Source organism: Centroberyx gerrardi, chromosome 7 (assembly GCF_048128805.1).
Source record: "Centroberyx gerrardi isolate f3 chromosome 7, fCenGer3.hap1.cur.20231027, whole genome shotgun sequence".
Classification (NCBI taxonomy): Eukaryota; Metazoa; Chordata; class Actinopteri; order Beryciformes; family Berycidae; genus Centroberyx; species Centroberyx gerrardi.
Genome location: NC_136003.1, coordinates 8,605,152 through 8,633,144, shown reverse-complemented (window position 1 = coordinate 8,633,144; position 27,993 = coordinate 8,605,152). Strand labels below are relative to the sequence as shown.

Here is a 27,993-nt window from a genome sequence, read left to right as displayed (position 1 = left end):
AGATACGTGTAGCTTGGCCGTTAGCTGGCTTAGCATAGCAACACACAGCTACGCGGAGGCGCAACAAGCTCCTTCAACGCCAAAATAAGTACAGTATCTTGACATTTTCCTGGGAATTGCCGATACTCACTTATGGGTTTATATCTCTGGATACACAGTAGACCCTAAAGTAACTCGAAAGAAATGGTAAGTTCACGCCAGCTACCAAGATAGCGGAGTTGTTTTGTTTTTCAAGGGAGTCCTGTCTCCAGCTTGCTCTGGTGATGTCTCCGCCGAGTACTCGTCTTGGCTGGCTAGCTAAGGTTTGCTAAATAGCTTAGCATGCTAGTTGGCTTACTCAGCACAGATATTATTGTTAGCTAGCTGGCCAGAATGGTTGTGTACCTAAGTTAGGCGTGGGGATGACGCTCAGTTGTTTCACCAAATAGCAAGTTAAGATAAACTTCTCGTTGCCGCTATTGTTGGGGTGATCAACAGTTGATTGTTTAGCCGAACTACGGGGGGCGAGAAGATCCGCGGCTAGCTAACCTAACATAAGCTCAGCTAGCTTTGGCCAACTTTTCTTTAAAGCCAAGTTTTGATCGCGTACTAGCAAGCAAGTAATGGGCGGATATCACAGTGTGAATAGCAGAGTCAGTGCCAAATCTGACTAACATCTAATGTTTACTTGAAAAATCATGGAACTGGTTACAGGTTTTCTAGCGAGCTGACTTAACTAATATCAGCGTAAGCAAGTTAACGTTCGCTAGCTTAGTTAGCTACTTGTCGCAAGTTTGCACTTGACTAGCTAGCGTTAACTGTTAGTAGCTCGCTAGTTTGCTGAGGTAACGTTATTCCGCCGGCTTTATTCAAGTGACATTACCCAAACCCGGACCATGGCCACATCCAACTGTATAGTAACGCTAGATATGGTTACGTAGATAACATTAACGTGTAGCGTTGTTTTGTCAATCAAGAAATAGTTTTCTTAAAGAAGTTATTTACGTGGTAAGCAGAAAGCTTGAAGCAGTTTAGCACAGTAGCATTAGCTAAAGGCTATGTTAGCGTACCTGCTATCAATCACATCAGCTCATCAGATCAAGGAAGCGCCGTGATTTATTTTTATGGAGCAGCTTATTTCGCTCCATTTCGTTTACTGAGGCGCTGTGCTAATGTTGGACTTTCAAAATAAGACACAAGGTACATTAGCAAGGAAAACTTAATATCTGGTGTACTTATTGCTACTTTTTAGGGACATTTTCATGTCGTGTGGGCGCTGTCTGTTTACTTGTGCTATACCTAGTTAACGCTACAAGTACATCTAGTCAACTAATACTTGGGACTAATGGTAGTGCTTTTCTGTTTTGTGGGGCATAACCAGTGATGTTGTTCCTCGAATGCATGCTAGTTTTCTCTCCTGTGCCGCACTGAGCCCATATAAACGTGGCCTGAGAGAGGGGCAGGGCTTTGTCTATTGTCAGGATGATCAGTCAGTCACAGTGGGTGACAGATGCATCATCACCGTCCTCCTCCCGTTCCTGGCTTGCTTTGTCTCTCTCGGGGCCAGGGAGGACAAAAGGCCGGATGACGTGTCGATCAGAAGGGGGTGTCATGTCTTGTTTCTTCTCCCCTGCTACTACAAGCTAGATGTTCAGCATAGTTCACACAGACTCACAGTCACTGCAGGGCTTTTGGGACAGTGGCTTGGCTGTGTTTGGGTCAGACTTGATAAGATTCTTAGTTTGCACTTGTAGGAAGTTAATCCTTGCGCTGTGCAGTGATTTAGGATTGTTTACATGTTGCTTGCGCTTACAGTTGGTGTTGGTGAGAACTGAAAAGAATGAAATGGATAAATGACCTTTGTGTCATTTGAATGTTGTAGATGTAGTCAGAGTCTTGGGAAAGAACCGGCTGGATGACTTGATGTCACTCTTTTGCACTCTCTCTCTCTCTCTCTCGCTCTCACACACACACACACACACACACACACACACACAGAGGTACCTGGTTGTGCAAGTTCCATATCTCTAGATCAGCTTTACCCCTGCAGCCTAGCAAGGTAGACCTGTTCCCAGTGTACTGCTTCTCAACCCTTAATGCTAATCGCAGTTTACCTGGGCTCTGCCAAGACACACACAGGAAATGTTCAGCTTGGCGTTGTGTTTTGCGCCGGACGGCTGACTCGCTTTGTTCTTGTTGGACGTTTTGAGGGTCCAACCGTGTAGAGGAAAAGTCACTCAAAATATCAAGCTGTGGAAATCCACAGCAAATGCCTTTAGGTGACAGCATCATCAAGGGGCCGAAAGTCCTGGGCCTGAAAGTCCAGCTGGACCAGGGTCCCTTGCCTTGTTACTAAGCAACTGTATTTTAGAAGGCCCTTTAAGGAGTAGGCTATACTGGTGTCATTTAGAGTTATAGCTCATTTACTACTGTTTACATCTAGTTTACATTTCCCCCAATCATTTTGCAATGTATGCTGTAGATTTCTTTTAACATTTGCTCATTTTCATTTTTAAAACACAAACTTTACAGTGTAAAACCTGAAATGAACTGCTGTCCCGGCTAACAAAGATTCCCCAAATAAGAAGACATGGATGTGACAATGAAGTTTGTATGGTGACATGTTTTTCAGGGATTGTTTCCTGGCTTAGACTTGCATTTCTTCCTGCGGGTGTCAGGTGATTAACTGTAAGCAGAGCGGAACGTAATGCGCACACTGATGTGAAAACACTCAACTCGGGTGCAATGAAATAATGATAAAGAAAACTTACACAAAACCAAATTAAGGCTCTGTGTTTACTGTGGTGGATTATCTAGCTCAGGCGATTTCCAAGTCTGTGGAAGTTGTATTTAGAGAATGAATGAGTGGCAGCGAATGGCTTCTTCTGAAGGGAGGAAAACGAGCCCTGATATTTCCATCTACGGCGCTGGTGCTTCAGTGCCTTGCTCAAGGACAGTGGTTGAAGGGTGGTCTCCCTACTAACTAGACTGCACCCCCCTGCTGCCAGTAGGCCTTGCCCCAGGGCCTTTGACCCATAACTGAAAGATTAATAGAATATTTATTGATTGCCAGCAACCAGCAGTACATTTTGAGTTAACTATTTAGTAACATACAGTAGACCTCAAGTATGTGATTTGCTTAAAGAGGCTTGTGCTATGGAAGGCGGGCCTAATTTGCATTTCCCCCCTTAGCATGTAACTGAGCTCATTACATGCTGCTGTGTTGTTATTCTTGTCGACTGTGGAGGAGGTGTGGTGAGGGCTTGGCTATGAAGTGCATTCATGGGCTTGTTTCTCTTCTCTTACCCATTCAAACAGCTCCATGGCCGAGTTGAGATTAACCCCAACAATTAGGCCATTATAGATACACTTGGGCCAGCTGGGTACTTGCAGGGTACAGCTAATTTTCTAGTGATGCTGCCATTCTTTAAGCATTAAAAGTCATGAATTCTTACAATTTTTTTATAGTGGAAACAGAAAGTCAAACAAACAAAAATACAAAATGAATGTTTGTGAAATTATTTTTTTCACTAACAATAAAAGATATATGGTTTGGATGGCAATCTAGGAACAGGACATGACTGTGTTATAACTTTTTTTTTCTTTTTATTATTTTCCTCATAAAAAATATACCCCACTTCTCTATGTGTATCAGTTAGACACCGATAGAAAAGGGATGAGACAGACAGGGTGGCAGCAATTGATAAGTGTGTGGGTTTATCAAGGACTGAAGCTGCTAGTAGCAGACCCTGGACTCCATTTAGATTCTACTGTAGCTTCATTAGGCAGAGGCTCTGGCCTTCTGGGGGTCTTTATCCCTCTATTTGTGTGTGTTTTGAGAGTTGTGAGTTTGTGTGTTGTGAATGTGAAAGTTGTGAATGTCAGACAGGCCCAGTCAGTGCTGGTACTCAGTCCTTCAGTGGCTGGCCATTATCTTCTCCAGCAGTGTTTGCCTTTTTGTTTGGAATCACAGTTTCACCCTGTCCATGGAGTGGCGACCACCAGTGTATGAAAAAGCAAGGTAGTAACCAAGTTGTGCTTTGGCCTCATCACTCTGAGTTTGTATATTTATGATTTGTGGTGGTCAGGCTATTTGGTAAAAAAAAAAAGGATTTCAGCAAAATCTGGTTGTACTTTGAGGCACCAAACAGCTGTGTAACATGCAAGTATATGGTTCTTTGATACTAGATGTGAAGTGATTTGTTCATTTGGCTAAAGTGAAATTAGCTGTAAATAGACTAGAATTTTATCTCTGCAGCATTGTAGCACAAGAGATAGTTACATGAGATCCTGTGTATTAGAAAATGTTCCCAAAACTGGTGGAAGCAACTTGCTTTTTTTTGAGAAAACATTGCTTTCTTGTGTGTGTAAGTCTGTTTGTTATGGCTCCACAGTCAATCATGTTTAGTCATATATCGCAATTGTACTTTTCTTTAATTAATAGCAGAATTTGGCATTATTGAAATTTAAATTCAACCATCGCCTACTGTAGATAAACATGGTTGAGATGCAAAAAGTGCAGTAATATAACTTTCTTTCAAATTGAGATTAATGACCATAATTATAATGACTATCAAAATGATTTGGATTATCATTTTAGCCATATTTTGGCAGACCCAGTTTGTGCCATATAGAATTTATATGAATATTGGATCCTCTAGTGGCGATGGCAGGTTCAGCTGTCAGTCAACAGCGGTGAGTTCAGTATCGGGTCATGTTCAGGCTGTATTCAGTTTTTCAATTCAGTTTATTTGTGAAGCAGAACTCTGTATTCACGTCTAATAAAGATTCCTCTTTTCCTGCCTCCATCTAGATGTTTTTGTGTGCGATTTTCTGGTTACGCTCCTATACTAGCAGAGAGGAGGGAGACTGGCCTTTTGACAAGGATATTGAGGGGCTCACGGTTCTGTCATTGGTACATGATTAACCTGCATTGACACATGATTATGCACGCTCAAACATACACTCACACACACACACACACACTCGCTGACAGGCCCTGCCCTGTGTGCTGTCTTCTGAGGCTTGGGAGTTGGGTGATTTTAAGCAAAAGGAGGAGGCTTGAAGGAAGGGGGGAGGGGGAGGGGGGGGGGGTCTGTTCCGGGGTGTGGGGTGGCTGGGTGGGCTGCGGGGATGGGGGCGGTGGTGGGGTGGGTCGGACAGGACAGACTCTCCTCTCTTCTTCCTGTCTGCTATGGGTGAATAGGTGATTATAGCAGCAGATGTGTCATTAGGTCTGAGCTGTATTCATGCGGATGCAGGGAGAGGGGGGGTGGGCGAGGGACGGGGGGGGGCAGTGCTCCACAGGAATCACATTTCACTGGCGTTAAGTGAATTTACGGGATGTGCCAAGTTGTTTTCTTACCCCTCTGCCCCCCCACAACGCACCCTACCTCGTTTCCTCACTGTCGTACACCCCCAACCCCCCCCCACCTCCCCTCAGCTGTCATTCCATTGCACAGCTAAGCAGGAAGCTCCACGAGACACACACACACACACAGCACACACACACAGAAGCACTTGCTGCTTTGGAAATTGAAAATTGAAATTGTGGCGTTCGAGACAGAGGCTACGCAGACAGCCACCCAAACACTTTTAACACTCTCCCTGAGTTGTGAAAGTACTTGGTCGCGGGGCATGTCTGTGCGTGCTTTGTGCTGGGATCAGATTACTGAATAGGATAACTCACCATGGGCCCTCCTAGGTAGTAGGCAGAGAAGCTGTGGGCTCGATAGCTCCCACACAACCTAAGCTGCCTGTTTGTTTTATTACCGAGAACAACCATTTAAAAGCTAAGAGATTCGGTAAGTTGTCAGTTTATGTGTGAATGTGTGTGAATGTGTGTAACTGTGCAAATGTGATGCAGGGTGGTGATGGGGAGGGTGAAAGAGTGCATGCTCAACAAACAATCTCTGGATAAATAAAGGTAAAAATTTGATTAGACCATGGGCTAATCCGGCTGAATGGTCGATGCATGGATACCCTGCTGTGGCTTCTTTGCATCTCAACCCAGACACAACCGTAAGATCAGATTTCGCTGAAATGGATCTTGCTTTCCAAGCAGCCCCATTTCACATCAAAATGAGGATATTTCTAGGTGCACAGTAGGAAAAAATAGTTCTAGACACATTTATATGTCAGTGCTACTTTGTCTTTTTTATGTGTGCATGTTTAAGTGAGTTGAAATACGGGACTTAGGTGTATAGGTTACATAGCTGTGACTGTCTACATTCACACACATACTGGTGTGTGTGTGTGTGTGTGTGTGTGTGTGTGTGTGTGTGTGTGTGTGTGTGTGTGTGTGTGTGTGTGTGTGTCAGTCAGGAAGTGAGTACCAGCTGGGCTGCTGATCTGCTAGAGACAGGACAGAGGAGTCATCAGTCACTCCTCTCGTCATCATCAGACTGGAAATGGTTCGACTCCCCTGCCGCCCATCAAAGGGTGGAAACACACTTTCTTACTCACTCGAGGCCCTGGTGATGATATAGGGCTGAACAGTATACTGAATTTGGATTGATATGGTGCTGGGAAAGAAGTGAAGCGTCTGGCAGACAGACCTTACTCACTTAAGATCAGAAATATTATCATATGACGAGACTGATCATCAATTCAGTGGGAAACAGTGCAATATATGATAGGGTTACAGTAGCAATCCAGGTAAATGTATTCCCACAATGTTCTGTTGTAGTTGGGCTGCAAGGAAGGTTTTTAAAGAAAATATGAACTTACAAGTAGATGTAAAACTGCACATGAATCTCAAATTCAGTCTTTCTTGTGCCATCATCAGTTGCACTTATACCTGATTTACTGTCATTCATGCCACCTAGTATTGGCCTATTATAAAAGGTACATCAATTGCATTTTATTTAATAATTTGAACAAGTTATGCGGTTGAATATTGTATAACCATCCACAGTCACATAAAACCATAACATAGGCAAGTGGATATAGTTCTTCTTTTCCTCTTTTTTTTTTTTTTAACACTGGTCAAACAGCTTATTGCAGACTCTCAAAAAATGGCTTATTCAGAACAGGTTAACTAACAGTGTGGTAGGTTCCTAATAAAACAGAACAACATTTCCCCTGCAAAACCAAGGCTCCTCTTCTAAAACAATAGGTGCTATTCTTTCACAAATGGCAACATTTCACGTCAGGAGACATTTTTCCTCCTGCCGGGCAAGTTTTCTATTGCGCCAAAGTGCATGTCATTAATGCTGAATGAATTAATGGTAAACACTGGATTAGAGGAGTCAGTGGGAGTCTACTCAACCAGGCACTTTGGCAGGTAACCAGCTAATATACTGAAAAAAAATCCACTTTTCTGGTTAAATACTGAAAATGGCAACTTAGTTTTGGAATCATTCAGTTACTGTGACCAATGGGTGGAAAAAGTTTGTTTCCACCCTCATCACCTAGCACACGCCCCTAATGTTCCCCTAATATTATGTAAAGTGTTTTGTGTTTCCTCTTTACATACGCTTGTGAGTAAGTGTGAATGTTTTTTTCTTTAGTAGTGAATATAACCACTGATTGGTTCCCACTGACGTTGTGTTTGCTCTTGAGTGTTTTGTGTTTTTTTGGAGGGTCAACTACTTCTCCCTGTCTCTGCACTCATAGCCCACCCAACGAGCAACTTCACCACCTAAGGCTTTCTAAAAAAAAGCCTGGGAATACCGTGACCACACAGACTTGACTGGCTTGATGTTATTCATTCACAACGCCCTGCCTTGTAATTTGCAATTGCGTCAGGTTACTGTAAACTGAAGTGAGATTATCAAAGTGGAAACACAGCTCTCAGTCACACCACCCTGGTGTTATAATGTGTGGGAGACAGGCTCCCTTCAATGCAGCTACATTGAAATGCTTATCTAGGTTTGAAAGTATGAAACGTCTTGTGTTGTCTAGTTTGTAAAAGTAAGGCGCCGCAGTGGCTACAATAAATACAGATTGATCTACATGAGTTTATCATTTAGGTGTGGAAACTGGGATTACAGTGACAATTGTCAGTAAAGCAACCAACATTAAACCCAAGATCAGCTGTTTCATATGTTTGGTTTAAGACCTAAAAAATGAAAATGTCTCCTAAGTATTGTGGAAAATGGATATATGGGCTGTAAGATAGGCTGAATAAAATGCTGTAGACTTTAAGGTCGATTATGCAGGGTCATTTTTAGGTAGACAGTGAAATTAGCATGCAAAGTGGAGTTTTAGGTTGTGAGAGACATGAAAATGTTACAGGGCTATAAATAATATCTTTCTGTCAAGCGGCAGGTGAGGTGACTTATTCAGAAACCGATTAGAATGAGGAAGTGTTGCAGTATTTTGGTTCGGCCGTAGTGTAATTTTCTCCTTTCACATTCTCGTGAAGAAGGTTACGCTTTTTCGCTTCTCTTCACTATCTTTGTCTCTCCTTCCTTCCACTAACCTGCCGTTTCTCTGTCTGTCCTAGGTGATGGCGTGGTCGTGTGTGCAGCCAGCGCTCTGCGTGTGGAGATGGTTTTAACAGACGCTGTTCTGGAGGACTCAGGAACACTGCACTGGGCTGGAGAAGCCTCATAAACACACACACACACACTCAAAACACACACCTTCATACATACGAACATTTACACGTACACACGCCACCGCCGTGCCGTGAGAACGGACACAGACGCACGGACGCGCAACAGAAGCCTCACACCCTCGGCGTGTGTGTGTGCGTTGTCTAACTCCTCTCCCGTGTGAGAGTGTACATAGTGTTTCTTCCCGCCGTCCCACCGCCCCCGCCGCCGCCATGCCGAGCTCCACCATCCGCCGCCAGATGAAGAATATGGTGAACAACTACTCGGACGCCGAGAAGAAGGTGCGCGAGGCCACGTCCAACGACCCGTGGGGCCCATCGTCCTCGCTCATGTCAGAGATCGCCGACCTCACCTACAACGTGGTGGCCTTCAGCGAGATCATGAGCATGATCTGGAAGCGGCTCAACGACCACGGCAAGAACTGGCGCCACGTCTACAAGGCGCTCACGCTGCTCGACTACCTGATCAAGACGGGCTCGGAGCGTGTGGCGCTGCAGTGCAAGGAGAACATCTTCGCCATCCAGACGCTGAAGGACTTCCAGTACATCGACCGGGACGGCAAGGACCAGGGCATCAACGTCCGGGAGAAGAGCAAGCAGCTGGTCGTGCTGCTCAAAGACGAGGACCGGCTCAAAGGAGAAAGGTCAGACATTAATTTTGTAATCGGATCGTTAGAAATCAGATTTCACATGAGAAATGTAGCTGCAGCTTGGGAGTCGTCTTGTGTTTGTGTGTAAACTGTATGCTGACCTGCTGTCCTGTCCTGGCAGATCACGACTCTAATGGAACTATTGGACACTTTTTCTATTTTGCCCTTTCAGGTCTTGGTTTCTGACAGTTAATCAAATCTGTTTTGTTCTTTTGCGGTCTGAAGCTCTGAAGATTGTTAATCTTGTGCAGTGTTCAACTGAGCATCTGTACTGGAAAAATACTGTGGCGACTGATTTGAGAAGTGCTATGCAAACATTTTTCCAGAACCAGTACTTTGTTATGTCATGTTTCGTATTATATTATTATCAGACTGGTAAACGTTAATCCTATCCACACACACATTACTTTTGCCTTACATTTTAATAGAAAATCATGCTGCTATTTGCTACTAGGATGTGAGAGCAGGAGAAGTTGTGCTGCAGCAAAATGCGTCCAACTGGAAAAGCCCTTTGTTTCCCCTCTTCAAAAGAACTATCAATGGTTATTCCATGGGCAAAACAGTCTAAAGTAAAGTTAACTTGTATTAGAATTACAATTGAAACAACTTGAGGTATGATTTCATGTCACTATTTTTATTCCATTGTTGCGGTTTAATTTCTATAATTAGAATAATAATATCATAAAGTCCCCCACAATGAAATCTGGGTTGGTCTCCTGTTTCGATCGTTTATTAGTTCATCCATCCATCCTTTTTATCACGCGATATCTCAGACACCGCAGATGGGATTTTGACCAAACTCAGGGGAATGATGCATCTCACTACTGCATTGCGATGTTTCCAGAATTACACTAATTGGCCCGAAGGGGGGGGGGGGGGGGGGGGGCTGCTCCAATTACAGGTACAAGCAAGGTGGCATATTTGTCACTAATCGGCCGTGGAGGGACTGCATCATTCGTGGGGTTATGACATGTTTACTGTTGCCTTGCCTTCAGGTCTCACGCACTAAAAATGATGCTCTGATGATTGATCTTGTGGTCTTTTTTTGTGTCCTACCAGGTCTCAGGCTCTGAAGACCAAAGAGCGCATGGCCCAGGTGTCCACAGGCAGCAGTCAGATGGGCTTCGGGCGGGGCTCGTCCCAACCCAACCTCTCCACCTCCTACAGCGAAGAGTACGGCAGGTCGGAGGGCTCACCTGCCTCCTACCACGGCTGTGAGTATTGGCTTATAGGCTCTACGCCACACACACACACACACACACACACACACACACACACACACACACACACACCAATGCTTGTTCCATATGTTCAGGCAACACACGTAATACACATTTGTACACACACACACATTCTGCTCCCCTCTATCTGTCCCAGTTGGTGTAACTTTGGCCTACATCCTGAAGCCAGCCCCTCCCCCTATTCTGTCTCTGGATCGCAGGCCCGCAGTAGGGCTGCATTCCTCAGCACACACACACACACACACACACACACGCAAAAGAGGAAGCAGAGTTCATCCCCATCCCCCACCGCCTTGACATGACAGAAGAATCTGCTCTTCCCAGCGATACACTCATCCCTCCAGAGACGGAGAGAGGGAGAGAGAGATGTGTAAACACAGAGAGAGGGAGAGATGGAGAGGGAGACAGTATGAAGAGAGAGGGAGACAAATTAGAGAGATGTGGGGAGAGGGAGACGGCATTGAGAGATGTAAGAGGGACACCATGCAAAGACAGAAAGATGGAAACGGGTTTAGAGAGGTTGGAGAGAGGGTTAGAGAGACTGTGTCTGTTATCTGTTAATGAAGCATGTACATCTTCTCATAAATGTATTAGTAAAGTGCGAATACTTGCCGCTCCCCAGCTCATTTGTGTTGCAGTTCATTGTTGAATTCTAAACCAGTGGCCTTGAAGCAAGAAAGAGAGCAATTGAAAACTTCACACAAAAGAGGAGTTGAAATGGAACAACAGAACGGTGGCGTGAGAGGAAGGTAGAGCTGAAAAGAAACAGAAATCACAGTTAGGAAGTGGGGTAACAGAGAAGGAAAGGACGGGGAAAGCGGAGAGAAGGGGGGGGGCGGGAACGTTGAAATGAAAGAGCGAACCCTGCCCTCCTTTCCTTTTACCCTCACAGACCCACACTCACCTCTGACCTCCGACCTTTAGTGCACAGCAGGGTGACTGTGTGTGAATGTGTGTGTATCTGAGATGTCTGCCTGTGTGTGTGTGTGTGTGTGTGTGTTGCAAACATGCATGTGCTCTTAGCCTGCGTGGATCCTACATGTATAGCACGTATGTGCATTCATGCTTTTGGTTTGCGTGTGCGGCCCGCATTCCTGCATACAAATTATGTTCGTGTGTGTGTGTGTGTGTGTGTGTGTGTGTGTGTGTGTGTGTGTGTGTGGCTCCGAGGCGGAAGCTCCAGCAGCTGAGTCATCAGTCGAGCAAACGGGAACGAGAGGCTGGCCAATAAGGAGCAAGGCCCGGGCCGTTGCTGGGGGCGTTGCCGGGGGGGATTTTTGGGATTCCAGCGGAAGTTTCCGGGTATTGTTGTTCGGCCCGGGTGTGAATGAACAGCCATCCAAGTGTGACTGTCGCCGTTCACCCAGGGTATCCACCAGTCCTCAAAAAGGCTGTCTTAAATTGTCTGAATTTAAAGCCTTCAAAAATATTAAAATGTCTAAAAGATAGTTAGAGATCTTATTTTTCCACCATTCAGTGACAGGTTTCTTTGCACTGCATGTGCACTTGGAGCTTAATTCAGAACAGGGTTAGTGGTGTATGCTTTATTGAACACAACACATTCATTTTATGTTGTCCTTTTTTATACTGCCCATTTATACTTTCAGCACTTTCATTTCACAAATAGTGCCAGCTTTGTTCCTTTATTTTAGCTTTTAAATTGGTCTTAATTTAAATTCCATGTAGCGTTAAAAAGTCTTCATTTTCCGAAACCTGCAAATACGCTGTCACCCCACACACACACCTCTCTGTGTGTGTGTGTGCATGCATTAACATGCGCCCGCGTGAGGGACCCACAACTATTCTTAGACTGTAGTTTCCCAGAGGTTAACCAGCCAATACCGAAAGCAGATTTCCCTCTAGTTTCTTAGTCTCCAGTTTAATGATGGCTTGTTATTTTGGTGTTTCAGCTCAATTCGGCGGTTCCAAGCCGCAGCAGTTCTGTCACAGGACTTCAACAGAGACAACACAAGTGACAGGGTAGAAGTCAGAAAGGAAGCAGTCTTTATTTACATCTTTCAGGAAGGAATGCCCAATACAAAACATACAAATACAAAACAAAGTCTGATGCTGCAGTTCACTAACTCAAAATACATGGTCTTTTCAGAATGACGGCTTCACGCTTCCCGGTGTTTTCCCCATTGAACACTAAGTGGTAAATGTAGGAGAAAGTTGACTTGTTTTATCTTCAGGTGGCTCACAGTGTCTCTCCTCCTCCCCCCCTGCCCTTAATTGCAACACTTGCGGTTCCCACAAAGGTCTGGAAAAGTATACATTTTCACAATTGAGCAAAATGTCTGGAAAAGTATGAAGAAATGCTGTCGCAAATCACTTGAGAATCCGACATGCTCATTTGAGAAACTGCCTCGCTCCCCAGATTTCCAACAGCCACTTTATTCCCCATATAGGGAGACAAGAGACCGAGTGTCTGTGACTGCGCTGGTAGTTAGTGGTTGACACCCTGGGATAAAAATCTTATGCGTTATTATCACCACATAAATCTCACTACAGATGACACTAGTGCTCCTCAACCCATTTCACTTTCTCCTGAGCTCAGTTCTCACAGCTCAGTTTAGGGGCTGCAATTGGACATGAGTGATTTAAAAGCAGTGACAGAAAATGATGATAAATAATACAGAAAGAAGAGATACAGTAATTTGTGCAGGTAAGAAAACTGGATTGAATAACAGAATCTAAAGAACAGACACAGAAACAAATGTGGGAAATGGTAGAACAATAAGATCCATAAAAAGGTAAAAAAAAAAATGCAGGAAATCAAATTGTAAGAAGCTTCTCTACTCACAGAAATAGCTGCTGTGTCTGTGAGTAATGCCAACAAATGGCGATTATCCATATATGGCAAATTCCCACAGCGGTAGGGCAAGAAACTGCTCTATTTCAGTCGGCTTCGAGTTGTGTTTATTTGCATTTCTGCGTCTAGCTACTGTCAAGTGTTGCACTATGTTATTGTGTTTGCAGTTTAGTTTCTGTTTAGGCTTAAGCCTAATTGTCGTTTAAGCTGCCTCTCGCTTTGCAACCGAACAGGGAGAGATTTAACGGGAGCTCCAGGAGGATAGCGTTCCCTTTGATAGGAGAACTTATTGCATGTATCCCGCGTGTTAATTATAGATATTGGTGAAGATGTAAGGGAAAACAGCAATTTATCTACCCATCCGTCTGTGTTGTTAAATGTGAAGGAATCACCTCCCGCTGCTAAATGGTAGAGCAGACAGTCTGTGCGCTAATGTGGGAAGAACCAAAGCTTCCATCTGTTTTCAAAGTAGTTCTGAGATATTGAGTGTTTTGAGTTTTACATCCCACAGGCCAAGACTAATATCCTTTTTTAATATATACACTTTCAAAAATCTGGAAAAATAAGACCTATTTAGAGAGCTATTTGTACCGTTCCATTATAGAAATGACTATTTGTTGTCCAAAATAACAGATGGAACCTTATAATTCAAACGTATTGCGTAGGATTACATTCGTTCTATGTAGGGGTTTGGTACTGGTCTGTGTCCGCTGTCCATTTAAGGCAAGCAGGGTGGAATGTAGCCGATGTTCAGGCCGTGGTTCATGTCCCACCAGCTAACCAAACACACCTCTACCCCTGGTCCCCTTGGTTCCTTTCCCTGGAGACACACAGCCAGGGGGACAAGGAGCAGGGGAGAGGAGACAAGTAGCAGGGGAGAGGAGACAAGGAGCAGGGGAGAGGAGACAAGGAGCAGGGGAGAGGAGACAAGGAGCAGGGGAGAGGAGACAAGGAGCTAGAGAGAGAGCAGAGGAGACAAGGAGCTAGGGATGGAGGGGAAGAGACAAGGAGCTAGGGAGGGAAGAGATGAGACAAGGAGCTGGGGAGGGAGGAGAGGAGACAAGGAGCTGGGGAGGGAGGGGAGGAGACAAGAAGCTAGTGAGGGAAGAGAGGAGACAAGGAGCTGGGGAGGGAAGAGAGGGGACAAGGAGCTAGGGAGGGAGGAGAGGAGACAAGGAGCTAGGGAGAGAGGAAAAGAGACAAGGAGCTGGAGAGGGAGGAGAGGAGACAAGGAGCTGAGGATGGAGGAGAGGAGACAAGGAGCTAAGGAGAGAGGAGAGGAGACAAGGAGCCAGATTTGAGTCTAAAACATTTCCAATTCTTTCCAATCTGAATAATTTCCGATTATGATGATCTTTTGTTCGAAGATGTTAGTCATGTTGACATTGCGTACGTTGCTGTAAGTTATGATGGGCATCCTGTTTCAGTAATGTGTTTTGATGGCTGGTCATTGTCATGAGTCATGGGTAGGAAATGGGCTTCTAGTACATTAAGACCTAATCAGCGCATAGTAGGCTTAATACCTGAAGTCACAGCTTTATACAGGGATTTCCCGAGATTAAATCGCCCACCTCAGCATAGTGTTGTTTGTTTTTCGACTACTTAAAGGAAAATTTAGTGCCCAAAAATATCATGCAAAGCTTTTTACCGTTCCCTTAAATAATCTTTCCGGATGACGTATATGTGTTTCTCCCTATCACGGAACACTTGAATAGGTCCCTAAATGTATATCAAACACACTGCCTGTATCTGAAACATGTTAACATACAAATTATTAGGCCAAGCCATCCTAGCATCGAGTCCTCCTTTAACGCATCTCCTTTTCAAGTGATGTGCAGTCAGCCCCGGTCAAAAAATGTGTCTGATGGAGATTTATTGCGTAATCTGTATGGAACATCTGCTATTGTAAGCCTGTCCTAAGGATTTCTTCAGAAGCTAGGAGGATATTAGTCAAAGTGAGAGGTTGTAAAGGTAGCTGTGTCTAATAGTGAAACCAACCCATCAGTGTTTCCCCCTGAGTCGGATTCATGTCAGACTGGCTTCTAGGGTTGTTTTGGTGTCTGTGCTTCTGTCTTTACATCTCTCTCTCTCTGGCTGACTTTTTACATAAGATTTGCTTACTTTTTAGGAAATAAGTGATGATGACTGAGTTATTATAAGCGAGGAGGAAATTATTAAAATTGCCTGTATAACGCAGCGCACATGAACTACAATGCGGCACCGATGTTTATGATCGAGCAGAACTTGTTTCACAATGTTAAAGAACGTCCATCAACTTCCCAAATATTTAGCGGCCGTCATATCACTCTACTGTGTGTATGTGTGTGTGTGTGTGTGTGTGTGTTTGGGAGTGTCCACATCATCAGGAGAGCATGTCACAACTAGTCTTTGTTCTATGGAGCAGAAACAAAGAGAAGGAAAAGAAAGGAGGCAGACGGAGGAGAAGAGAGAGAAAGTTTACAGCTGGAGAACTAGAATTTGAATGAAAGTGCAGAAGGAGTTCTAGAAAGGTGGTGTTGAGGTGGCTGGACAAGATGGAACAAAGATGTTGGCTGTGTTTTGAATTGCAAAACGCTTTTATTCAACACAAACCACAAAAAACTGATAAAACAGCCTTGTAACTGAAATATACCAGGGTTTTCCTGGTTTAAACTGAGGCTTAGGTGGTGGCTGGCCTGGCTTTGTCATCACGGCCAATTTATCACCCAAACACTTAGCTTTTAAAATCCAGTTGTATTTATATTTCCATGGCTAACAGGACCAGAACAGACACATCAGTTTGTCAATATTCATTTATCACTCCATTTGTTCCCAACAAGCCTGGGATCTCTCACTTTGATTCTATGAAAGATGATTGCCATTGCCAGGACAAAGTCTTTTTTTCCCCCCCAAATGTTTTTTTGTTTTTACTTTTTCTTTCTCCTTTTGACTTATTTGGGAAATAGTGTATGCATAATAAAAATTATTCAGCTGTCTATTTAGAACATCCAATAAATGAACAAATTCCTCAGCTGTGTAGCCAGAACATACAAAAAACTATGTGTACTACCCAGGCATTGGGTACATGTACATGGAGCAGTGTCACGTGACTTTCCTCAATATCCAGCTAGTTTAATCTAGGAACAAAAATACATTTCTATTGGTCCTTGATCGCTTTGCTCGCGCCTCCCTTTCATTCATTTATGTGATTGACTGAGTGGCTTGACTGTCTGAAGTTAGTTGCTGCAATTGCTTTTCTTCCATATGAAAAATAAATAAAAGTAATGGAACCAGTTATCAGTCAGGAACAGCACTGTAAGATCATAGCCGTTGTGTTTCACTTTGGTCAGTGTGTTAACTGGACACTTCCAACGTTCCCTTGGCTTTTCACCGCCATTCAGCACTTGCATCCCTCTTAAAAAAGCTTTTATTTAAATGCAATTCCCAAGCCAATTTAAATTCACTTTTAAAAAATGTCCTTAAGTGGCTCAAAATGACGCTTAGGTGGCCCGCCCAAGATTTTACAATGCAGGACAAACTCTGTTACCTTGGATTTCAATTGAGCCCAAGCAAACCCTACTCATCCACTGTAGAAATCCCTTTCCTCACCCCCAACCTGCACACAGCTACAAATCATAGTGCTTTTTTCATGTATGTATACAGGTTGGTTAATTGGTTCGTTTATAGTGCTTAGAAAGGAGAGTAGGAAAGAGGGAGCAGAAGGAGAGGGATTATATAGAGAGAAAAGACAGCATCCAGAAGGGATGGGAAGCGTGATATGATGATGTCACCCCGCCTTGTCATCACCTCCCCCGCCACGGTTCCCACGGAAACAACAAAGTCACTGTTTCCAGACATAAAGGCACATAAACACACGCAGTCATACTCGGAATGAAACAATACACTCGAGGCTACCTTTGTGATTGCCTCTTGACGTCCACTCGCTACAATGTGTTAACTCTCCCCATGGCTGCATAGCCTTTTTGTGTGTGTGTGTGTGTGTGTGTGTGTGTGTGTGTGTGCGCTGCTCCTACCCATAGGCCACATGGCTAGTGTGTGCGTGTGTGTGTATTTCTGCGCTGCCACATGGCCTGATCTAATCCAATAAGATGAAGGGAAATGTTCTCCTTCACAGGCTAGCCAAAGGCCTGCAACACACACACACACACACACACACACACACACACACACACACACACAGAGGCTATATTCCAATATCAGTACAAATGCAACTCACACTGTTTCACACCTTGTCTCTGTCTGCTTCCCTCTCTCTCCACAGCTACTATGCGGTGGTACAGTTGTTGCCACTTTATCTGTGTGTGTGTGTGTGGGATGGGGGCAATGGTACTATGGCTGCAGATGCATCTTTCTAAGCCACACACCATGCTCAGTGTGACCCAGGGTGTCTTCTGGTTCGAAAAGGCCTTATGTGTTTGTGATAAAGCTTAGACCATCAACATCAGCTTCATTTGGCCTGTATAGTTCATATAATCGGTGATGTGTGTATGTGTTATACCAGTTCTTAGTTTTGAAGCACTTGCTCAAACCAGTAAACCACTTTTCACTATTATGTCTGATGATATATGCGATGGAGTCCCATGTGTCAGTGATGTTAACATGCGTTGTGAATGTGCGTGTTGCAGCCACGTCTCCCAATGCGGGCTCAGAGCTGGAGCAGGCCAGACCTCAGACCAGCGGAGAGGAGGAGCTACAGCTGCAACTGGCCCTGGCCATGAGCAGAGAGGCTGCAGAGCAGGTACACACACACACACACACACACACACACACACACACACATTCACTCAAACTAACATGGCAGACCTGTAAATATCAGTTAAAATATCGTAAGCCCGCCCCTACGTTGAATCTCAAGTTGCACATGTGAACCTTTTTTGATGATCTTAAGTAGTATAACGTTTTTGGAACGTTATCCTGCAACTCTGTGCTAATTCTGTTCTGGTTGTGTGTTCAGGAGGAGCGTATGCGCCGAGGAGACGACCTGAGACTACAGATGGCCCTGGAGGAGAGCAAGAAGGAGGGACCAGGGTCAGGGAAACTGGCCAAGAAGAAGAAAGAGGTAACACACACACACACACACACACACACACACACACAAAGACAGGAGTGACTCAGTTGTTCCTTTATCATAACCGTGGCCCTGAAATAGCCTTGTCTCTCTCCATCCCCATATTCTGTCTGACCCCGTTTGCCCCCTCAGTAGCAGTAATGAGACCGCTAACTTGCAACAGACTGCCTAGTTTGCCCATCGTTATCCTGCCTGAATAGCTGGCTGACCGGACTTGAGCTAAAGTGATGCTGAAGTAGGGCTGAAAACAATAATACTGATTACTTTGCTAAATATTGGGATCACAATGACTATTCATGATGATTATTCGTAGGAATAAAATTGTTTTACTGCACTTATGGCATCTACAGCAGGTGCTCTAAATTCAATTTCCCAATATTGACGTGGGCATTAGATGTTGGCAATTCTAATTAAGTAAACAACAATGCATTTCATTTATTTTTTGTTGCAGTTTACTCTGTATTGCTATGACAGTGAACAGTAAAAAAAGCCTGTTCACACATTCATCCATGTGAATTTTTTTTATCTACAGCAACGTAGTTCAGTCCTTTTAGCCTCATATGCTGGCAAATGGTTATTGTTTTGTCTCAGCACATAATTCTGCTGAGGATGGCTGGCCAACAGATATAAGATATCCTGACATTTTCTCTCCTCATCTATTCCCTCTGTATCTTTCCTCCTCCCATTCTTCTTTTTTCTGTATACCTTTTTCCTCTATTCATCATTCAACCTTCTCTCTGCTCCTTCCTTTCTTCCTCACCCACTTACCACCCCTCTCTCGCTTCCCTCTATACCTTCCCCCTCTCTCTCTCTCTCCCTCTCCCTAGCCCCAGTCTTCTCTGATGGATCTAATGGATGTTCCAGAGCCGGGCTCCGGGCCCAGGCCCGACCCCTGGGGTGCCGGGGCCGCCGGGGCTGGGGCCGCCGCCGGGGCTGCCGCCGCTGCCCCAGCAGACCCCTGGCAGTCCTATGGTACACACACACACACACACTAACTGGAAGTGATATGATATGATATCTGGATGCAAGCAGAGTGTCAAGCACAGGGAAGTGTTTGTGTGCTGAGTGCGGATGAGTTGCTGTTTGCTGTGTTTGTTTCTGTGGGAGTGCGTCTCATCTCTGCTCTCCACCTGCAGCTCTCAGCACTGTGACTCTTTGTTAAGTAGGAATGCCGCTCCACTGGCCCAGCGGCATTACTGCACGGAGAGGAGACGGGGGCGGTGGGGTGTGTGTGGGGTGGTGTGTGTGTGTATTGTGAAGGAATAGAGTGTGGAGGGACAGGCGACGAAGGGAAGGAGGTCAGGGAGAGGAATATGTTAAAATATGTGAGGTGAAAAGAAGATGAGGGACAGTTGAGCGGTAGTTTTAGATAAGATAACATACTTAATACACACCACACATGCCGGTTATCATAACCTTATGAAACTACTTTGCTTTTCTCATGTCATGTTACCTTTCTCTCTGGTCTCGTCCCCTGTTTCCCCCCCTCTCCTCCCCCAGGTTCTGCCCCTAAGCAGGCAGCCCCAGTGGACCCATGGGGCGCTCCTCCCTCTGTTCCCCCCATGAAGAGCAGCGATCCCTGGGCAAACCCCGCTCCTGCCGCCGACCCCTGGAGCTCCGCGGCCGCCCGCCCCAAGACCTCCAACGCAGGTGAAAAAAATAGCTTTTTTTTCTCTACAGGCGGCAGTCGGTAGCTCATCCACAAAATTCACCAGCCACTTTCACTGTTCTACTAGCCAACTATGTTTTCACCCCTGTTAGTTACTTTGTCTGTCAGCAGGATATCTCAGATCTGCCTTGGGTCAAGGAACAATTGATTCGATTTTGGTAGTGATCCAGATCTGGGATTTATGCCATTAGATGATTATTGTTTTGTAGCCATAACTACAAAATGGGGATAGAGACTTGATTCAAATTTAAGTGATAGGAATGCTGTGTTTGGGTGTAACAGCAAGTTGGAGAATTGTTCAGCATTGGCAGAGGTTTTGCACTCTCCAAGTGCCAAATATGAATGCTTTTACACCAGCGCAACTATTCAAAATTGTGTTTGCCTGTCTCCATCTGTCTACGTGTGTGTGTACCTGCTGTGCGTTTCTGTGATTATGCGTGTGTATTTTTGTGTTCATCTGTGTGTGTCTCTGTGTGTGTGTGTGTGTGTGTGTGCATGTGTTGTCCCCCCTCCAGGTAGCTTTGACCTGTTCAGTGCGTCCAACGGTACGTCTAAAGAGGACTTCTCAGAGTTTGACAGCCTGCGCTCTTCCTCCTCTGTCCCGACTGGTACTCACCCTGTCTTCGTCTCTCTCTAATGACACTTCACGGAGTCTGTGTTAGTCTGTGTGTCAGCGTCCTGCAGAAACAACTGTATCTCTCAATATTTTTGCATTTTAAGTGTTTACCAACACTTTGACAGTGTTGCAGGGATCAAAAATGTGACCTTTTGGCTATGGGATGGTCTCTAATCCCCGGACCGAGCAGACCATTGAATATGTGTTGTGAAATGTTACAATACATGATCATTAATGGGGCATTAAAGTTGACTTTTTGAAGATTCAAGATTTCTGCAGGTCACAGACACACACTATATGTCTTGTCTTTGTAGGCAAATATCACCAGACCTGAGCAAAGAGCAGTGTTACAACCACCGTAATGTTTAAACTTTGATGCTTTTCCACTTCAGATTAAGAGAAATACCACTATAATCATATCAAATTCCTTAGAAAATAGCTTTTTGCCCTGGTCTGGTCCCATGTCACTGTGGTGCAGTCTAATGTAGCCTTTATGTATCGCTTAAATGCATTAGACCTGGGTCAACCAGTTTATGAAATCCCTTTCAGATCAGTTGCCCATCTTGTCTGGTTCATCAGAACCAACAAAATATCAAACCCCACCCATTTGCAACTCCATGCTGGTTTCTGCGTGCGAAAGGGTTTCAGGAAACAGTCTGGCCCAGGTGTGCGTGTTGAATGTTTTCCTCATGTGGTTTGGCAGTCTCTGGTTGTTGGAGGGTGACATTGGTGTCAGACGTTTTTGCTCCAGCTCGACACAAACACCTCTGATATGGTCAAGGACGAGGACAGAAGGAAACACAAACACAGGGATGTTTTTCTTTTCCCAGAAAGGACGATCTCTCTCTAACCACCAGGCCACCTCATTGCCTCTTGATCTGCAAAGGACAGGAGCCTCAATGAGGTCAATGAGGTCTCTGCTGAATGAGTTGCTCTAGAAATATGACTGGTTGAATCGACTCTGAAACTGGGCTGAAATGTGCAGGAGTCATTGGGTGTTCAGGCACACTGTCAGAAGTCTTTTCGGCTCCTATACATCTCGGCTCCTGTGACAATTTCCATCTGGGATAGTTTCCATCTTTGGCAGTCGGGCTTGTGCATGTGAACGTCTGAGTGCATTTATAAAAGTCTCCTCTGCTGTCTCATGGCTGCCACAAAAACAAACAGCTAGGCTGCCTGTCTCTGCGGTGCTCGCATAATAGCATTTCCTGGTCCTTTTTTATTGCATCAAATCAATATTATTTCACAGTGACTGCCTGCGTTTGTGTGTGAGAGACGATAACCTGTGGACCTGTGAGAGTGGATTTAGCATATTGCATATAACGTTTTAGAAGAGTCTACCTTGTGGGTAAAATTGAAGTTTTCTGGAACTTTATTAGCCCATTTTAACTAAAAATACAGGTGTATTTAACTCGGGTTAAAACTCAGTAAAACTCGGGGTTAACCTGTCCTATGTACCTGTCTCTGTCCCTGTATCGAAGCCGTCTTTTTCATTTTCATACGTCACATCAGATAAGAAATAATCTCTTCCAGTGCTCACGGTTCCAGTGATTTTTATTTATTTCTTTATTTCCCCCCCACTGAACAGAGAAGTTCAAATACTAACGTAACGCAACCGCTACTGCTGCTCTCTGCTCCTCAGGCGATGGGGGCGTAGCGTCCTCTCTCCCCTCCCAGGCCAGCCTGGCCAGCAGCGGCAGCCTGGACCTGTTTGACCCCCTGCCCACTTCCGGCTCCATCGGCGCCCACCCCACCAGGAAGACCCCGGAGTCCTTCCTGGGTCCCAACGCCGCCCTGGTCAACCTGGACTCGCTGGTGACCAAACCAGCCCAGCCCGCACCCATAGTCAACCCATTCTTGGCTTCAACAGGTGGGGAAAGTTTGGAAGAAGTCTAGTCTAGTTTATTTATATAGCCCTTTATCACAGTCAGGTCTCAAAGGCCTTTACATACCATCATATACATACACATCATATACATCCTGTACTAGGTCATATACATACTTGTTATACATCGTTTACTACATCATATACTCCATCATATACGTCATATACACCTACAAATATGTAAAACAAAAGTGACACCTACTGTTACTCTTCATAAGACTTGATAGCATGTTTACATACTATGTCATCTATATTTTAGAGATATTGAATGATGAGCTTAGAGTAATGATGTTTTGCTTTTAGTGGATGTGTCGGGTTTAGGAAATTAACGTTTCATAAGAGTGTACAGACTGATGGCAGGTAAACACACAGAGGTTAATAGGGGCCAAATCTCCTCAGCCTGAACCATCAGTTATCCCATTTCTTAGCTGTAGCAGGGAGAGGGGGAGAGATGCATGTAAACACACACACACACACACACACACACACACACACACACACACACACACACACACACACACACACAATGGCATCCGTACACACACACAAGTTAATCTGTACCGATTAGACACCAGACCTGGCCAGCCTTCCTGGCTTCATCTCAGGAACACGCAGGCAGACACACCCATCACACGCGCGTTAACGCTGACTCACTTGTCATCACCTCTGCCCAGCCCATACTACCTGTTACCTCCTGTCTGGGTTCAGTGGGTGGGCAGAGACGTGCGGAAATGGAGATGTACTATACCTATTATGTGCAGAGATTGGCTGCAAAGTCAGTTCTCAGTCAATCAGACTTTATTGATGCACTTGTAACGGCAAAGGAAAGTTGTAAAACCACTGAATTCAGTGTTTTCATTAGGGGCATATTAGTAAAAGCAATGCTAAAAATGTACGCTTAAACAATAAGCCACGAGCGGTCATGCTTTTACAGGGAAGAAGCAGAGCCTGTTATGGCTTATTGCTCTGATAAAATGGCAGTAACACACCATAGTAATATTAAAAAAAGAACACAAACATTCAATAACGGTTTCACTTTCACTCAATAATTACATAATGATTAAACATTATTCTTCCATTAAGTAATATTGTAATTGTGCCGATTTCATTCTGGGATTTTTCAAACTCTTTGAAAAAGTTTATTTTTCCCCACGATATGTTCAAAATCACCCATTTTAAGTACTGATATGAATGGGGATTTCCAGTTTCCAGAGCATTACAATTTACTGTTATTTGGTTACAGGTGTGAGGTTATTAGGTATTTTACAAAGGCTGTGACAGTGACTCAGAGCATCAGAACAGGACTGGAACTATCAGTTGCATGCTGTCAGTTTTCATGTGAAGCTGTCCACAGACTGTGCCTCCTCCAGAGCCTCAGCTGCAGACCGCTTCCTCACACCCACCTCCTTCTTGCTGAAGCAAGCTCAAGATGTCTACTAGCTATGTCTACTTCTCTTATCTGAACTTCCATTTGTTCTCTCTTTCTTGCTCCAGGCGGCTCGGCCCCGGCCCCAGCGGCCCAGGCCAACCCCTTCCAGGTGACCCAGCCGGCTCCCCCCACCCTCAACCAGATGCGGGTCAGCCCCATGCCCTCCGGCTTCGGCGGCATGACCTCCATCGCCGAGCCCATGCCCCTCTCCTCCCTGCCGCCCCAGCCCATCGGCATGGTGCCCCTGGCAGGCATGGCCCCCATGGGCCGCATGATGCCCGGCGTGGGGGTGGGAGCTGTGGGCGTGAGCATCCCGGCCTCCATGTCCATGCCCCAGCCGCTGATGAGCGCCGCCCTGCCCCCCCAGGCTGGGACGCAGCCCCCCGGCACCACCAACCCCTTCCTGTTGTGAGGGGATGAAGAGGGGACGACTCGCCCCGCTGCAACGACCCCCACTCTCTCACTCTCTCTCTTCCACTGTGGCTCCCTAAGAAGCTCCAAGACGAACAGGGAGACGTCTTATTCCGTTTATCCCTTTATAACCAACTCCTAGCCAGGCCGTAGTCCCAAACTGGTCTCCTCCAACCCTCCTGGCTCCCCAAAACCCCTCCCACCTTCCCTTATCCCCTCCTCCCTCCCTCTCTCTCTCTGTCTCTCTCTCTTTTATGCTACAAGCTGCCTAGTCCTGTGTGTTCCATACTGATCTGACGATGATGATTTTGATGACTACAATGAACATCTATCTACAGACTTATTGGAGTAGCAGTGGTGTTTACAGTTTTTACACGGAGGCAGGACGGGACCTGGTCCCTTCTCTCCTCCTCCTCCTCTCATCCCCTTCCCTCCTCTTCCTCACTCCTCTCTCTTCCTCCGGCCCTCCAGAACTACTCCTTTCTTTTTCTACGGAGGAGTGTAGACCTTTGTGACAGGAGAGTCCAACTGTACTAACGCCAGGATCTTATCTCTTCACTAGAGCTAACCTTTTATAAGCCCTGTCAGCTGGTTGTGTGTGTGTGTGTGTGTGTGTTTGAGTGTTTGAGCGCACATCTGAGTACTTTTACACTGTGTATATTCCAGTGGGGTTCACTTCACACACACTGGAGTAAGGACGAGAGAGACGGTCAGATATGCGCGCGCGCGTGTGTGTGTGTATGCTCTGTGTTGTGTGTGTGTGTGTGTGTGTGTGTGTGTGTGTGTGTGTGTGTGTGTGTGTGTGTGTGTGTGTGTGTGTTACTAAGCAGGGATTTTGCACACTTTTGCTTTTTGTTTTTTTGTTTCCGTGACTGTTGGGCTCACCGTTAGACCTTAGCTTGGGAGAGAGGCTAGCCGCTACAAACCGCGGAGACGACAACACACACGCCGCCTCCGTCCTCGGTACCGCTCAGTCACAACTCTCGTCAGGTCACCTCCCTTCACCTTCGACCTCCTCCTGGCCCTCTGCATGAACTTTGACCCCCAGGGGTCACGGGATGAACTCTGAACGCCGGTCAAAGGAGATAACCCCTGTTCTGAGGGGTGGATAACGATGTGTGTATGCAACTTTGGTGTGTATGTGTGTGTGTGCTGTTAAAGCTCGGACGCTAACAGACATGTTTGTTCAGTCTTTCCCCTAAGTGTGTTTTGAGAAAAAGACGTACTGTGATGGCATCAGTATTTTACTGCCCAGAACACACGGTCACAGTGAGTGGTCATGGGAAATGTAGTTTTTGTTTTTTAGGGTCAAAGGGAAGAGGGAGGGGTCAGTGTGTGTGTGTGTGTGAGTGAGAAAGGCGTGTTTAGCTTCCAAGTGTACTTTACCTAGCTAGCTTGCCTATTTCCCATAGAGCCAAGTGAAAGAGAGAACTGACTTACTGTTACTGTTTCTTATGCACACACACACACAGGTCAAACCATGGGGTAATGTAGGTGCTTGTGATCTTAAATGTGTGTATGTGTGCGCACACGTGTGCAACCGCATATCGAGGGCCGTTACTACGGCGATGGGGTTGCGAAGAAAGCTCGGGGGTGTAAAGGGCATATTAGCCACTCGGCATCATGGGAGAGATTTTGTCTCCAAGTGGATTTACCGTGGCTAATCTACCTACAAGAACCTTAGCCTTTGGACACACACACACACACACACACACACACACAGGTTGGTCTATTGATAGCACAGGGATTCCCACAGCAAACAACAGCAGACCTGGCATCATGTAAACAAGCAAGTGTTTATTTTTTTTTCTTGTTTTTTTTGTTTATTACTTTTGTTGTTATTTTACTCCTTAGATGTAAATCAGAGTTTTGGAGCTGTGTACTAGCTAAACCATGTATCACCTTCATTCTCTTCGTCTTTCTATCTTCTGTTACTGTCGTTCTTTCTACCTATGGGGTGGTAGGCGATTTATTTCTCTTCTCTAGAAGCACAACTGTTACCAAAGTCCTAGCGACTGTGACTTGGGAGGAGCTGTAGTTGGAACGATGGGGGGTCACACTTCACTGACATAAAACAGAATTTTTTGGACGCTCATGATAAGACTCCACATTATTATGTTTTTTTAAATGCCACAGCTATTTTACAGTTCGGGGGGTTCGCTCTTGTTGGCTGGATATCAGAACAATTACTGGCAGCGAGTTGCTTCTGTCTCCTCTCTGGGTCGAGGGAAGTGGAATGGAAATGATGCTAATGACGATGTAATGACTCCGGTGTTTAGACCCCTCCCGCTTCTGTAGGTCACGTCTCCTCCTTCCCCCCCCCTCTTCAGTTCTGTTGATGTCACTGCCAATGTTATAACTGTGGAAAGGGGTTTGTATGAGTTGTTTTTTTTGTTTCTCTTTTGGTGTGAGCTGGCGCCCTCTCCTGGTCTGTCGCAGTATGATCGCTGCGCCGCAGGACCCATGATATTCCCACTTCGTACAGACCTTCTTTTCTCTCAGGCAAAGGGAGGGGCAGCTCCAAGCGTGTGTGTGATGATGATGATGATGATGATGATGATGATGATGATGATGCTGATGCCGAGGATGGGGACGATACTGATTATGTATGGGGGTCCTGGAGCGAATGGGCGCGACATTTCCTCGCAGACCAGCAAGCATTTTATCCTTAAACTAAATATATGCAAACATTGGGGAAAAGAAAAGGAAAAAAAGATGAAAAAAGACTTTAACGCTTGACGTGTGTTGTTGTGCAAACTTAGTTTTGCTGATACAGAGTCTTGTTTATTGAGATGCTATGATATCCTAGCTAAAGACAGTGTGTCTGTTACTTTCTCACTGGCCTTGATTTCACTGCGGCCTGATGTCCCATTTTACTCCAGCGGTTGTGGAACAGCTCGCAAAAAATACAAAAACCTACCGTACTGTCTTCAAAACTCTCAGCACTCTGAAACCGTTGGATAAAACTTCAGTTCAACACTCCTGCCGTTTCACAACCGTGGCACATGGTGCAGTGAAAGCGTGGCCCCGTGTGTAGCTAGCTCCTCTCTGTGTTACTATGTATTCACTATGCTTTTATCAAGAGGACTAACTGACATTATGGACTCGTCTGTCTCTTCGTACGCATAAACAGCCTCCTTTATTCTTTTCCATGTTTTCTGTCTATTTACCCTTCTCATAGTACTGGGAGCAGGCTGCTTTTCTTTTTTTTTTTTTTTTTTTTATCGGATACGTGCTCAACTCGTTGGCATTATAACTGTATAATATAATTTATCATTTGTACTATTGTAACATACTGTTCTTCTGTATACCTTATTATTCTGTGTAATGGGTTTTTGTAGGAAAGTCACCGTGGTATTTTAACAGCATCTAAAAAAAAAGAAAAACGAACGCAGCAGGCCGCCAACCGTTAACGGACGACGATGACAACTGTAGCTGCATTGGTTCAAAATAAAATGTGTATCACTTCAGCTCTGTAACACCTGTGTCTGGTGCTGCTTTGTGTGTGTGTGTGTGTGTGTTGTATTTCTAAACCAAATGTCCTCACAAGGAGAGAAAGAGGAAGAAAATCCTCCACAGTGAGTGAGTTTTGCTGGGCTTTACTTCTTTTAGGAGCTATTTTAGGGTTAAGGTTAGGGTATGAATGTAGTTAATGGAGGAGGATTGCAGTACA

At 45.1% G+C, this 27,993-nt stretch overlaps 1 protein-coding gene across 2 annotated transcripts; it reads left to right on the top strand.

Moving 5' to 3' along the window:
- Positions 1-47: 47 nt before the first annotated feature.
- epn2 (epsin 2) lies at positions 48-27,790 on the top strand. Of its 2 annotated transcripts, none has more exons than XM_071896798.2 (10): positions 48-186; positions 8,429-9,183; positions 10,249-10,403; positions 17,868-17,980; positions 18,197-18,301; positions 19,138-19,282; positions 19,811-19,960; positions 20,495-20,524; positions 22,238-22,465; positions 23,975-27,790. In XM_071896798.2, exons 2-10 carry the CDS (start codon positions 8,753-8,755, stop codon positions 24,319-24,321), a joined length of 1,704 nt encoding a protein of 567 aa, XP_071752899.1. In that variant the 5' UTR covers positions 48-186; positions 8,429-8,752; the 3' UTR covers positions 24,322-27,790. The 2 variants fall into 2 exon arrangements, with proteins under 2 accessions (XP_071752899.1, XP_071752898.1); XM_071896797.2 differs by having other exon boundaries at positions 20,495-20,587.
- The last annotated feature ends 203 nt before the right edge of the window (positions 27,791-27,993 follow it).

What these genes read in the sequence shown, in the direction of transcription:
- epn2 (XM_071896797.2), top strand. Translation starts at nt 8,753, where the DNA reads ATGCCGAGCTCCACCATCCGCCGCCAGATGAAGAATATGGTGAACAAC. An exon ending in TTCCTCCTCTGTCCCGACTG is followed by an intron (nt 20,588 to 22,237) that starts GTACTCACCCTG and finishes TCTGCTCCTCAG; the next exon opens with GCGATGGGGGCGTAGCGTCC. An exon ending in CCCATTCTTGGCTTCAACAG is followed by an intron (nt 22,466 to 23,974) that starts GTGGGGAAAGTT and finishes TTCTTGCTCCAG; the next exon opens with GCGGCTCGGCCCCGGCCCCA.